Source organism: Triticum urartu, chromosome 1 (genome assembly GCF_003073215.2).
Source record: "Triticum urartu cultivar G1812 chromosome 1, Tu2.1, whole genome shotgun sequence".
NCBI classification, from domain to species: domain Eukaryota; kingdom Viridiplantae; phylum Streptophyta; class Magnoliopsida; order Poales; family Poaceae; genus Triticum; species Triticum urartu.
The window spans coordinates 465,011,603-465,026,167 of record NC_053022.1 but is presented as its reverse complement, the minus strand read 5'-3'; the positions used below and the strand labels follow the sequence as shown (position 1 = coordinate 465,026,167).

The 14,565-nt window shown below is 50.0% G+C and overlaps 1 protein-coding gene across 1 annotated transcript; it reads left to right on the top strand.

Annotated features, from left to right (window-relative positions):
- Positions 1-10,726: 10,726 nt before the first annotated feature.
- LOC125519569 (FT-interacting protein 3-like) lies at positions 10,727-13,625 on the top strand. The gene has a single exon (XM_048684334.1). The coding sequence runs from the start codon at positions 10,870-10,872 to the stop codon at positions 13,291-13,293; it is 2,424 nt and encodes an 807-aa protein (XP_048540291.1). The 5' UTR covers positions 10,727-10,869; the 3' UTR covers positions 13,294-13,625.
- Positions 13,626-14,565: the final 940 nt, after the last annotated feature.

Sequence of the window (14,565 nt, the reverse complement as noted above, 5' to 3'; positions counted from 1 at the left end):
AACCTATCATACCATGTAGTACCTTCGTCTGAAAAACAAATGCAGTACCAAATATTTGTTATTTGTCCAGGCCAGCACCAGCTGCAGCTAGCAGCTTGCGTGCGTGCCTAGAAAGCATCTGTTGGACCATGTGGCCACTCTTGAGTCTTGACCACCTTCTGAGAAGATGCAGAGATAATCTGTTCCCAACTAGAATGGTGGCGGGCTGGCGGCGAACAGAATGTTTGGCCGGTGTTTAGGTGCAACCAGAATTCTGGTACCGATCGATGTCGTCCCATGTTGGTACCGCACAAGGCTAGACGTTGGAACCAACCGGACCTGCAGATATATCTGACCCTTTCCATATCCATCCCGTGGAGCTGGCACGAATCGGCCCGCCAAACAACACAAAGGGAGAGGCATTGTTGGTCTTTGCCAATTGGTAGCAATGTTCTGTTACAACATTCTTGCCAGCTCGTTTCCAGAATAAGCATTCTTGCCAGCTAGTCTGTAAATAATTATGTGGTACTGCTAGTCTAGTCTTTTCTTAAGAATACCAGTTCAATTTATCATATACTCGAAACTGAAAAACAACGCTACTACCTCTATTTGAGCAATTAAATGCACTGGTTACACGTTGGGATAGTGCTGTGACGGGATGGTACGAGATGCAGGTGATCGACCGCGAGACATGTGTGAAAGCAAAGGCGATGCGTGCGAGACACTGCCGTGCTAAAGACGGGCAGCATCTATGTCCGGAGCCACCATTTTTCACTTTCACCGGGCCGGGGTTAATTAGTTGAGGTCGTGCTGGACTCCAACCCGGCCGCACGATCGACTCGGTGCTAAAGAGCCAACACATCGCACCATTTCTCGCATCCTCGTTCCCTTCTCCGCGTAACCGCATATGTAAAATTTTGTCAAAAAGACGCATATGTAAAACAGTAGGGCGGGAGCATCTGTAAGACGTCCACCAAGAACAAAATGGGAAATGACGTAAATGAGATCATCAAACGGACGTTTTTTATAAGAATAATCAAACATATTTTTTCCAGCAAAGAATAATCAAACAGATGAGATAGGCCCGTCATAAGGGCCAATCCTATTCGGCGCGTAGGCTGCGAAATAGCGACCAAACTATTTCCTTTAAGGTTTTGGGGAGGTTCTCCAAGAACAATTATCCTTTTTTTCTGTTTTCTCTTCCTCTTTTTTTCTGCTTTTTTCATTTCGTTCTTTACTTAATTTTTCATTTTCCCTTGTTATTTTTTGATTTTTTTAAATCATAAACATTTTCTGAAACTTGGGATTGTTTTTAAATTTTGTGAACAGTTTTTGAAATGTAAGAAAGTTGTTAAAATTCATGAATAGTTTTTCCAATCATGAACATTTTTTCGAAAATCTTGAGTATTTTTCTGAAATTGGAACAATTATCTAACTCAGATTTTTTTTTTGAAATGCAAGAAAGTTGTTCAAAATCGTGAATATGCTTTGAAAAAATGATTTTTTATACATTCATGGATATTTTTCTGAAATTCAGAAATTTTATTGTAATCATGGTCATTTTTTGAAATGGAATATTTTTTTCCAAATTCATGAGTTTAAAAAAAACATGCACATTTTCTAAAATCATGGACTTCTTCCGAATATGTGGACATTTCGGGTTTTTTTTTAAATCCCAAACATTTATTTTGAATTTGGAATTCGTGAACATTTTTGAAGTGGAAACGCAAAAAAAAACAATAAATACTAGAAAAGAACTTTTTTTAAAGTGAATTAGGGTCTTTATTCAAACCCAACAATGTTGGGAATACGTATAATGTATGGTAATAACCCTAGCCACAAATGGCGACCAACTAGTAGAGAAACTGCTGCTTTAACTAAAGAATGAGCTTCATAGTTACATTCCCTATGCTAAAACAAGAAAGAGACATCTAAGCTTGATTTTCAGCTGATACTGTTGGTCTATTGCATGAACTAACGCTGCTCCTTTGTTGATGTTCGTCATGAACTCAAGGCAGTCTGATGCAATTACTGAACAGTGGATGTTCAGATCCTTAGCTAGAGCAACTACTTCATTGCAAGCATGCGCCTCCAGAGATGTTGCATCAAAGAGACCATCAAACACAACAGCCGAGGCTCCTAGAAAACGGTCAGAACTGTCTTCACATATCACTGCTGCTGCACCATGGCGAGAAAGACCAACATCCACATTAAATTTCGCTGCCGACCCTACTGGAGATAACCATCTAGGAACATGTTGAGCTGGTCGAGCATTGAGAGCATTAGGTTGTCGAGCACTAGCGATCTCAAGGTCTTCAAGATGTCTGTTGATGAAGCACCAAGTTGTCATCGCACTTTGGAACTCACTGTCATTAAAGGCTCTCCTCCTAGTCCACCAAATAGACCATATGGTAACTAATATACATGCTGGAATCATGCTGACTGGTAGTCTCGAATAACCAGAATAGCCATATGGAGCATTTTCGCAGTTGTATGATATCACATGCTCCAGAAGTTCTTTGTCACCCAGTGCCCATGTACACCTAGCCATTCCGCAACAGATCAAATAATGTCGCTATATGGGCCGACCCAAATCACGCGCGGGGAAGGGGGATGTGCGTTGGCTGGTCCCCGAGATGAGGCCAGAGAGCTCGTATGCGACGCTTCAGGCGCCGAACAGGCTACCTGGCGCTCAGTAGTTTGGTTCGTGACCTGCGACCTAATAGTGCCACCTCCCTCACACGCCTCTCGCTTTTTCACGCTCACTGGTTTTCTTTTCTTTCATTACTACCTACACTATGACCTGCCACTAAACAAATCTATAGTACGACCTAGTGTAGTACCCACCTCAAAAAAAGAAAACTATTGTTACGTGGCTTCTAGTTTTTATCTACTGTACCACCTGGCCAGCGGTATTTAGTATCAATGAACTTCTTTCAATTTTCATCCATAAAAGTTCGCCCATTCGACAAAAAATCATGGATTTGATAAAAAATCAAGAATTTGAAAGAAGTTTGAGAACTATAAAAGTTCATGAATTTGAAAAAAACATGAAATATGAATTTTGAAAAATTTCATGAAGTTTTGAAAAATAACTTCATGACATTTTAAAAAATTTATAGATTTTTTTAGAAAAAATCACAAATTTGAAGGAAGTTATAGGATTCAAAAATAGTTTGAGATCTAAAACAGTTCACCAATTTTAAAAAGTGTGTGAATTTTAAAAAGTTTACGATATTTGAAAATAAATTCACAAACTTCACAAAAGTTCAAAAAAATAAAAAGTTCTTGAGATTTGAAGAAGTTCACGATAGATGAAAAAGTTTATAGATTTTCAAAAAAGGTTTGTGAATTTGAAAAAAGTACGCGGGTTTTCCAAAATAGTTCATAAAGAGTGAAAAAGTGTTCATGGATTTGAAAAACATTCATGCATTTGAAAAAAAATCATTGATTCGGAAAAGAGTTCTTTGATTTGAAAAAGTTCACAAATTTAAGAAAATGTTCATAAAGTTAATAAATAGTTTGTGATTTTGAAAAGAGTTCATGAATTTCGGAACATTGTTACGGGAGTGTAACACTAGTGCGCTAAAATCTTAGCAACTTTTTGTATGCAATTGGCATAATTTACCTGTAATCTTATTGTTAAGCGCTCATTTGGTAAGGATTGATTTACTTACCAAAGAATATATTATTTAGGAGAAAGATCAGAGATGGGAGGAAAAATGTCTCCTTATTGTTAAGGACTTATTTGGTAAGAATTTATTGACTTACAAAAGAATATTATTATTTGAGAGAAAAATTAGCGGTGGGAGAAAAAAGTCAAACATGATAATGGAAGGGGACCATATATAAAGAGGTTGGACGAAGAAGAGGGTGAAACGGGAACCTTCCTCTCTCTTTTTTTTGCGGGGGAAACTTGAGAGGTTTATTAAATATAAGTGTTCTCTGCGTAGTCAGCCAAGAGGCTGCTGATCAAGAAGCTAGGATTATTGTCTAGCCAGCTCTCGGTCACGTCAATCGTGCAAGCATGCTTAGCAGATATGTGAGCCGAACCATTCGCTGACCTTGATACATGTTGAAGTATAAAAGAAGTAAAACTACTAGCTAGCTCAGCTCTCCAATCTCTACTATAATCGGTGACACGACTGAACGTGAATCATGGCGATTGGTCCAGAGGTTAACAACCTCCAGACAATCTGTCTCGAAGACGACTCTCATGAAGCCCCTTAGCTTGGCGAAGATGACACCATCTCGTACTGCCATCGCCTCCACGATGAGAGGATCTGTTACGCCTGGATATGGTTTGCTCCAAGCCCTCTGAAAGGAACTTGGTGATCTTGCAACTCCTCCGCCACCCTCGTGCCTTCCTCTCGCTGAACCGCGGCTTTTGTATTAATTTTTACACAATCAGGGTCGGGGGGTCGCCACCCATGTCCTGGTAAGACTAGTGCATGACGACGGGGTACGTCCAGGAGTGCGAGCGACTCCCTGGTTTTCCAAACTGAATGCGCATGATCGAGTTTGTCTTCCCCATGTGTCAACTTGTTCCTTGAGTGCCAAACGGACCACATAACAGAGACGATGATGGCCCGCTCCTGGCTAGTGAATCGATCCTCGCATATGATATCTTTGGCCCATGTGTCTGGGTGTAGACGTGGCAAATGGAAGTCGAAAAGCTGCTGAGCCTCCTCCCAAAATAGTTCTGCATGTGAGCATTTCAACAATGCATGCTCCAGGTTCTCCTCCATTACCATACAGATTTTGCACTAGTTTGTCTGTCGTAAATGCCTATGCTTGAGAGTGCTCACGTCCGGTAATATGCCCCTCGGAACTCGCCGGAAAAACACCCACACCTTTGGCATTACATTAAGCCTCCACAAGGCGTTCCACATCCGCTGATTATCAATTGAGGGACCAGTAGCCTTCCCTTCCTCTAGAGCTCGTTGCTCTTTTTTAGCCATTAGAGCTCGCTACGCCGACTTGACGGAGTAGTTGCCTGAAGTCTCATGTGCCCATGCAAGAAAATCCTCTGCTCCACTTGAACGAAGTGGTATATTGAGTATTGCCTCCGCATCTGGTGGGACGGAAGTGTCCCGAACTAACTGCCTCCGCCATGTCCAGTTTCTAGTATCAATCAGATCGCTGACCCTGGTGATGTTGGTGTTCGGTGGTCGAAGGATTGGGGACATCGTTGTAGTCGACGGGATCCACCTGTACTCCCAGACCGCTATAGAGGTCCCGTCTCCAACCCTCTTGATCAAACCAGTGAGCAAAGCTTTCCTTCCCGCTATGATTACCCTCCAAGTAGCAGAAGAGTTCTTTGGGGCTGTAGCTTGCATGAAATCCATAATTTATTTGCCCGTGCGTTGTTACATGGTATAAATATTCTAGTATAAGTTAAATCATAAATTATTTGTTCGGATGATATGATTTTTGTAAATAAATGTTTACCCAATCTTGTATGTGATTTTATTTTGCAATCACTTATTGACTTACCAATGAAAATATAGTTTATTTGGTATGTCAATACAAGATTGGACAATTAATGTGGTTTTGAATGAATGCTCACAAGAACAAATATTCTTTTTTTGAGTAGTATATATAGAGAGATATAGTGGAGATTCAAGCCGCGTCCTCTAACTTGGCCCTTCTTTTGGGGAGCCCCTAGTCGGCGCTCTAACTCGGCCCTTCCTTTGGGGAGCCCCTAGTCGGCGCTCTAACTCGGCCCTTCCTTTGGGGAGCCCCTAGTCGATGCTCTAACTCGGCCCTTCCTTTAGGGAGCCCCTAGTCGACGCTCTAACTCAGCCCTTCTTTTGGGGAGCCCCTAGTCGGCGCTCTAACTCGGCCCTTCTTTTGGGGAGCCCCTAGTCGACGCTCTAACTCGGCCCTTCTTTTAGGGAGCCCCTAGTCGGCGCTCTAACTCGGCCCTTCTTTTGGGGAGCCCCTAGTCGGCGCTCTAACTCGGCCCTTCTTTTGGGGAGCCCCTAGTCGACGCTCTAACTCGGCCCTTCTTTTAGGGAGCCCCTAGTCGGCGCTCTAACTCGGCCCTTCTTTTGGGGAGCCCCTAGTCGGCGCTCTAACTCGGTCCTTCTTTTGGGGAGCCCCTAGTCGGCTCTCTAACTCCGCCCTTCTTTTGGGGAGCCCCTAGTCGGCGCTCTAACTCGGCCCTTCTTTTGGGGAGCCCCTGGTGGCGCCCATTAGGCAACTTGGCGCCTGCAGGTTCCATGGTTAGGCCGGCAGCGCAGCGGAAATTCATTAAATAGCGCAAAAAACTACGTAGAAGTAAAGCAACCGTGAGGATTCAATGTCACGCCATCAACCTCCACCCCATGTTGCCCAACCACTATACTAAACAGGCTCTGGTGATTCATTAGGGCGCAACCTATTTAATAAGTAAGTATAGCCACGCTTTTACTGCATATATAAATTAGAAAAATCCTGATTTTTGAAAAAAAAGTGTGAAGAAAATTTGAAAGTTCGCAAATTTCAAAACAAACCATGAATTTAAAAGGACTTCACGAATTCAAAGAATTTCCATGAATTTGGAAAAGGTTCATCAATTTTGAATAAAGTTTATCATTTTTGAAAAATATATATTCAATTTTGAAAAAAGTTCATCAATTTTATAGAAATTTCAAAAAATTTAAAAAAAGTTCATTGATTTAGGAAAAAGTTCATCAATTTTGGAAAAATGTTCGTCGAATTGAAAACAGTTCATCAATTTTCAAAAAAATATTCATCAATTTTGAAAAAAGTTCACCATTTTTCTCAAAAAGTTCATGGATTTTTAAAACATTTCATGAATTTTGAAAAAAATCATCAATATGAAAAAAGTTCATCAAAAATGAAAAAAATGCAATTCTTTTTTTCAGAAAGTTCATCGATTTTTTAGAAAAAGTTCATCAATTGGAAAAATCAAGTTCATAAAAATGTTCATCAATTTGAAAAAATAAGTTCAAAACATTTAATTGTTTTCATCGATTTGAAAAATGAGGAAGAAGAAAAAATGAAAAAAACGAACGGAAATGTTGAATCAATAAAACAATACGAAAGATGAACAATATCGGATGAGGTTGTGTGGTCGGGTGGTTATCGTGTTGCGTGTTAGTACAGCAGGTCGGCACCGACTCGTTGGAAACAGAAGGAAAACAAAATTACAGATAATTGGGCCAGCCCAGTTAACGCGGCCGCAGGCGCCGGTTAGGAACATTGCCTTTTAACCAGCGCCTGCAGCGCCGAATAGGCTTTGCCCTTCTTTTGGCCCAGCCTGCACCCCGCAAGCAGCAAAAGGCTGCCAAAAGGGTAGAGAGAACAACCCACGCAGGCTGCGATCAGCCCAGCGTGGATTATTTATTACCCAAGTTACCTCCTGTGGTCGTCGCTTGCCACAGAAAAAGCCAGAACTGGCGCTACGGTAGGCATGTTTGTCTCCACGCCGTAGGGAAACGCGACGGAAGATGCACACGGCACGGGCACACGCCTCCATTGCTTTTGCTGCCGCTCCGTCCCGACGCGACGAGACGGAGCACCTTCTCTCACATGCCGTTAGGCCATCTCCACCCCGCGACCCCAAAATGTCCGGTCTATCCATTTGGAGTTAAACAGACAAATAAAACGACCCAACGCGCAACCCTATTCATAAAAAACGTCCGTTTCTGGTCCGTCTCATCTCATCCTGGACCCAAATTTGAACTGGGTCTGCGTCCAAAGCGGACACAAGCGGACGCTTTCTGGGTCGTCCTCGTCCGGCAGTGTCCCTTATGCATGTGACCCTGGCCCGCCTGTCATCATCTCTTCTCTTCACTCACGTGGCCCACCTACCATCCTCTCTCTCTCCATGTTTTCCTCCTCCCCATGCCGGTGCACACCACTGTGCTGCAGCCGTGGGCGAGCGCGACGCGCGCCGGAGCGCGGGTGCGGGAGAGCGGGGTGTGGCGCGGCTGTGAGCTGGGGGCGTGCGCCCAGGAGGCGTCGTGCGCGAGCGCGGCGGCACGTCGACCGGCGACGAGGCGCGGCTACGGGCGTGGAGAGGCGAGGCGGGGCGGGCCGGCGGCTGCGGGGGAGGGCGGCGAGCTCGCGCGGCTGCAGGTGCGGGCGAGCGCGCGGGCGGGGACGGCGAGCGCGCACGCGCGGCTGCGGCGGCAGGGCGGGGCACGACGAGGCGGGCTCGAGCGGGCGGGGCGAGGAGGCGGGGCATGGCCCGGCGGCGAGCGCGGTGGGCGGGGGCAGGGGCGCGGCGCGGTGTGGCGTGGAGGCAGGGCGCGCGCCGGCCAGCATGCCATAGCGGGGAACGGGCGGAGCCAGGGCGCAAGCTCGTGGGCGGGTGAGGCGCGCGACCAAGATGGGCAGTTTGGGGTTGGTTGGTGCGTTGGGCGCCTCTAACTATATCTGGACATGCATATTCGTTTTGCCATTTATTGCCACCCCAAAACGGACAGATTCCGGATGAAACGGACGTCCGTTTGGGTTGTGCGGTTGAGTTGGCCTTACTTACGCTCTAAGCATATTCATATTCTACTCGGTGCGTTTCTTCCCGAGCTCCTCTTGATCCATCCCCGAAGCTCAGGCCATGTGCTCACTTTGAAGCTAGGACACGCACATCTGCCGCCCTCGAACAATGGTCGCGCGCACATGACAAACCCCTCGTTGCGCTTTTTACACTGGGTTTCTTCGCAGAGATCAAACCTACCTACACCCTACTTGTCTAGAGAGGAGCAGTTTACTAATCCAAGACGTCGGTCGCGTGTCCCGGGCCGAAGACCATCGTCGTCGTGGATCCAGAATGGAATCGGGGAGGAAGGACGCATGGCTCAGACCGGCCTCGACTCGACGACCGCGTCCCTTGTTTTACCCGGGAGACCGGCGGTGGGGCGCCGCTGGTCCCGTCCAGCACCCGTGGGTGGCGCCTTTGAACTGTTCCCGCCGCGCCCATTCCCCAGCCCATGCGAGCTCCACCGGTGAGGAGGGGGTCACCCCATCTCCATGTGCGCCCCTGCCCGAGATCGCCGAGATGTTGGCGCTGGTCGATGCTCAGTGACTCAGCGCTCTCCTGGCCGCCACCAACTCCTCTGGACCCGCCGCGGCGCCCGTGTCCTGCTCGGCGTACGCTTCCCCTTGGCAATGCGATGCCAGCAGTACAGTGCAGTGCACGGTACCTCACCCCACGGCGTGGACGACGCATGCATATTCTACCGTTCGCCGTGCTGCCAGCCAGGAAGTAGAGCGGTAGGTGAGCCATGAGCGCCTTCCTCCGTCGCACTCACGCATGGTCCATGCCATTGTGTCACCGATCGTCCGATCCTAGCTTGTCAATTACCTGTCGTGTCTAATCCAATCCAGCAAAAATGCTCAAAAGTGAGGCACTTGAAAATGACGCGACCTATATGTCTACGCGCGCCGTTGTGCGATCTACTCTACCCGACAGCGTAAAATTCTCACTCGGAAAACGGACGGCCGCGACGCGGCTGACTCACCGGCGCTTGGAGCTATTCTCCTGGAGGAGAAGCCTTCTCGTCGACTTTCGCGACAGGGGCGGTCGCCTTTGTTTATATTGAGAAAAAGAGAGACGCTTTCGGAAAAGCTAGTGTGAAATGTCTATAGCAGTACTAGCCCGTCGCACGCGTAAAAGGGAGCTTGCGCGCGTGAAATTCATTCGAGATTTCGCAGCATTGTCTGGCACAGTCGCTGCCTGCTCGACGTGCAGCAACAGTGTGTCGTGGCCGCACATGGAAATTTACCAGATGCAGTGCACGGATGTCCTAAAAAAAGAGATAGAAGTACGCGTAGTGAATATACTAGTGAGAAAAGTGGAGTTTTATTTGTTGAGGGAAGAGGACGTCTGAAACCCTAAAAAAAGGATGTTTGAAAACGGAGAGGAAGCCAGGCAACGGCTCACGTCCGGTCCGGACCGCACGGACGAAGGCGTGAAGCTATCAACGAACAGCGATTCCGGGGAAATGACAGGGACCGACCGGGCTCAACGTCCGTCCGCCATGCCAACAACCCCGTACTCAGGCTTTGCTCGCGAGATCGTCTGCGGCGATCATATCTGTTGCTTCAAATTCAAAAGCACCTGACGGACCTGAATCTGTCAAACATACCACTCCAATGTTACTCTGGACATCGGATCGCGAAACGGCCCACGTGACCGTCCTTGGGGTTCGTATCAAACATGATTCGCGGCACCAAAGTTTCGCTGCAGGATGGGCGACAATTCTCTCAATCATCTTTGGGCGGGGCCCATGTGAGTGAGCGGCTGTGTGAGATGGGGGCACGTAAATGGCTAGCAAGAGCTCCGATGGGGTAGGGCGTAGGCGAGAAAGTGAAACGAACAGCACGCTCGGGTAGCGGGGCCACAGCGGAGACCCAGCCCCAGTGGGGGCGCACCCCATGGGTGATGGATCTCACAGACACAGAGGATCCGACGCACCGGCCCGTCGAGCTGTCCACCACATCTATCCCCCCCCGGTGGGGCCCCACGTTGGCCGCCCGCCTCGCAACGGGCCACGCCTCCCACTACGCCAGCGCCTTCCCACGCCGTGCGGGGCGCCTCCAACGTCACTGACACGGCGGCCACGGGCCGCGCTGCTGACCTACACGTCGGTGACGTAGCGCCTTTTATCGTGCGGGCTGCGGGCCGTCACGCTTTATCTACCCCTTTTTGTTAGATACGGATATACGCCGGCCACCGGATGCGGATCTGACGGCCGGGATTCGTTCCGAGGCGCTACAGATCCCTCTCTACCCTGCCCTGGCCTGCGCACACACGCTCCCCTCCGTTGCGCTCCCACGGCACCACCCCACCACCAACTGCTCGACGGAATGCCACACTAGCCCCCACTCCACTCCCCACTCCCCCCCACGCCGCCGCCGCCGCCGCAGAGCGACGAGATGAAGGGAGCAATGCAGCCGCGGCCGTTCATGATGCACGGGCCGGGGGGCCCGATGGCGCCGCCGCAGCAGCAGTTCGGGCTGACGGAGACGCGCCCGCCGCTGGCCGCCATGCTGCGGCCCCGCTTCAACATCCCGGGCCTCAACCCCTCCGCCGCCGCCGCCAGCGCCGCCGGCAAGATCTCATCCACCTACGACCTCGTCGAGCCGATGCGCTTCCTCTACGTGCACGTCGTCAAGGCGCGGGACCTCCCCGCCGTCTCCCCCACCGGCTCCATCGACCCCTTCGTCGAGGTCAAGCTCGGCAACTTCAAGGGCACCACCGCCGTCCTCGCCGGCCACCACAGCCCCTCCTGGCACCAGGTCTTCGCCTTCTCCGCCACGCACCTCCAGTCGCATCTGCTCGAGGTCGCCGTCAAGGCCAAGGATCTCGCCGGCGGCGACGACATGGTCGGCCGCATAGGGTTCGACCTCTCCGAGGTGCCCGTCCGCGTGCCGCCGGACTCCCCGCTGGCGCCCCAGTGGTACAGGCTCGACGGCAAGCGCGGGGAGAAGCTCCACCACGGCGAGATCATGCTGTCCGTCTGGCTCGGGACCCAGGCCGACGAGGCCTTCCCGGAGGCCTGGCATTCCGACGCGCACGGGGCGGCTGGCCCGTCGGCCGTCGCCTCCACGCGCGCCAAGGTATACTTCTCGCCCAAGCTCGTGTACCTCCGCGTCGCCGCCATCGGGGCGCAGGACCTCGTGCCCCACGACACGTCGCGCCCCATGAACGCCTCCGTCAAGCTGCAGCTGGCCGGGCAGGTGCGGCGCACGCGCCCGGGCGGGCCGCCGGGTTCGCCCAACCCGATGTGGAACGAGGAGTTCATGTTTGTCGCGTCGGAGCCGTTCGACGAGCCCCTGCTCGTCACCGTGGAGGACCGCGTCGGGCCGGGCCGCGACGAGCCGCTCGGGCGCATTATGCTGCCCCTCAACGCCGCAATGCCGCGCCATGACCACTTCGGCAAGCCCGTGGAGCCGCGCTGGTACAGCCTTGCGCGCCCCAGCGACGACGGCGAGAAGAAGGAGGGCAAGTTCGCGAGCAAGATACAGCTTCGGATGTCGCTGGACTTTGGGTACCATGTTCTTGACGAGTCGACCTACTACAGCAGTGATCTCCAGCCATCATCAAAGCACACCCGGAAGCCGAGCATTGGGATCCTTGAGGTGGGTGTTCTTGGTGCACGCAACTTGATACCAATGAAGGCCAAGGATGGTCGCAGCACCGACGCCTACTGCGTTGCCAAGTATGGTCCGAAATGGGTGCGCACAAGAACCATCATGAACACGCTGAATCCCCAGTGGAATGAGCAGTATACCTGGGAGGTGTTTGATCCATGCACCGTGATCACGGTGGTGGTGTTTGACAATAGCCAGATTGGGAGCAAGAATGGTGATGCCCGGGATGAAAGCATTGGCAAGGTCAGAATTCGTCTCTCGACACTGGAGACTGACCGGGTGTACACCCATTTCTATCCTTTGCTTGCTCTTAAGCCAAGTGGCCTCAAGAAGACCGGTGAGCTGCATTTGGCCGTGCGGTTTACATGCACGGCATGGGTGAACATGATGGCAATGTATGGCCGTCCGCTGCTGCCGAAGATGCACTACTCACAACCAATATCAGTGATGCAATTGGACTACCTGAGGCACCAGGCGATGCAGATTGTTTCGGCAAGGCTTAGCCGTGCTGAGCCACCACTGCGCAGGGAGGTGGTCGAGTACACGCTCGATGTGGGCTCGCACATGTTTAGCCTCCGGCGCAGCAAGGCCAACTTCTATCGCATCACCTCTCTGTTCTGTGGCTTTGCCTCAATGGCCAAGTGGTATGATGGCATCAGGAGCTGGCGAAACCCGATCACAACAATGCTGGTGCACATGTTGTTCCTGATACTGATCTGCTACCCGGAGCTCATCCTGCCTACCATCTTCCTCTACATGTTTATGATCGGACTGTGGAACTATCGCTTCCGGTCAAGGCACCCACCACACATGGATACCAAGCTATCGCAGGCTGAGTTCACACACCCTGATGAGCTTGATGAGGAGTTTGACACATTCCCATCCAACAGGCCAGCTGACATTGTAAGGTTGCGCTACGACAGGCTGAGGAGTGTTGGAGGTCGTGTGCAGACGGTGGTCGGGGACCTGGCGACGCAAGGTGAGAGAGCCCATGCGTTGCTGAGCTGGAGGGACCCCCGTGCCACCGCCATCTTCATATTCTTGTCCCTGGTGGTGGCCATTGTGCTGTATGTGACGCCGTTCCAGGTTTTGCTGGTCATCACCATGCTCTACTTGCTGCGCCATCCCCGGTTCCGCAGCAGGATGCCCTCTGTCCCGTTCAACTTCTACAGAAGATTGCCTGCCAAGTCCGATTCGCTTATTTGAAGATAAAATGAGGGAAGCTTGTAACATTGCCCCCCTCTCTCGTTCTGTTCCTTCTGGTTAGCATCAGATCAGATGTGAATATACTTAATGAGTTGATTAATTTAGAGCCAGGCAGCTGGTGGCCCTGTAATAAGGTGTCGGTTTATATGTTGGTCTGCTTAGCTAGGCAGAAAACGAAGGGAATGGCCGGGGGATCCCTTCGTAGTTTTGGATGGAAAATGTTGGCTTTGGGGTTTCTGTTGTAGAGCTGGGCACATGATGAGTTCCAGAATGTTATGTTTATGTATTGGTGCCAGTTTTGTTTATGTTCTGTTAATTATGTTCCGTTGATCGTGTTACCTGCCCCTAATCTTGTTTTTTTATATATGTAGTATATGTGCTGTTCCTTCCCTTTTCTCCAGAAATATATCTACTGCTCCTATTTTTTGTTCTGAGGCGCTTACCCTTTTTTCAGAGGGCACGCTGAGGTAGTTTCACTGTGACGTTGTAGCATGGTTGGTGGAATACCATGCTGGGTATATCGGTGAAGTTCATCTGAAGAGCCTACGAATGTGCGCCAGTTCATCAGTTGTTGAATGTCAGTTACTCCGTGGTTCAGTCCAGAATTGTCGTAGCCGTTACCCCACTTCTTTTTTCGTAGCGGTTGATCAGCTACTGAATGTGCACTAATCCAGCGTGATCTCGTATAAGTTACTCCGTGGTTCAGTGCTGAATTGTCGTAGGGGTTTATCAGCTACTGAATGTGCACTAATCCAGCGTGATCTGGTGCCATTTACTCCGTGGTTCAGTGCAGAAAAGAAGCAGCAGTTTCCGTCTTGTACGTGAGCAGTTCCCGTGCGCTGATCCGCACTGAGAGAACAGTTAGAAAGGTTGTGGTTGTACCCACGCTTTTGACCCCGGTACCACGGTGTGTTTTCTAACCAAACAAGATAAAACCATGCGATCCTTTCCTTGTCGGCAACAAAAAGATAAACGGCTTGGGACCGTATGCGGGAATACTGGACTAGACAGGCAGGTGTGAATGCAGGACGGCTAGGGCACAATAAAACAGATATGGAACGGCGTCGTCTGGCATCGAAGGGAGACATCGCCATTTTTCATGGCAACTCTTTAAATTTGTTGTGCTGGTGGTGTCATGATTAGTGTGACATGCGTGCCTGGCTACACATGGCTGGAGATGCATGTCGAAGCAATGCTCCTAGGAGTGTTCAATCCACTGTTTGCTAAAGGCGTCTTTGATTGTAGCACAAAAGGGCGAACAAGAAAACGTGG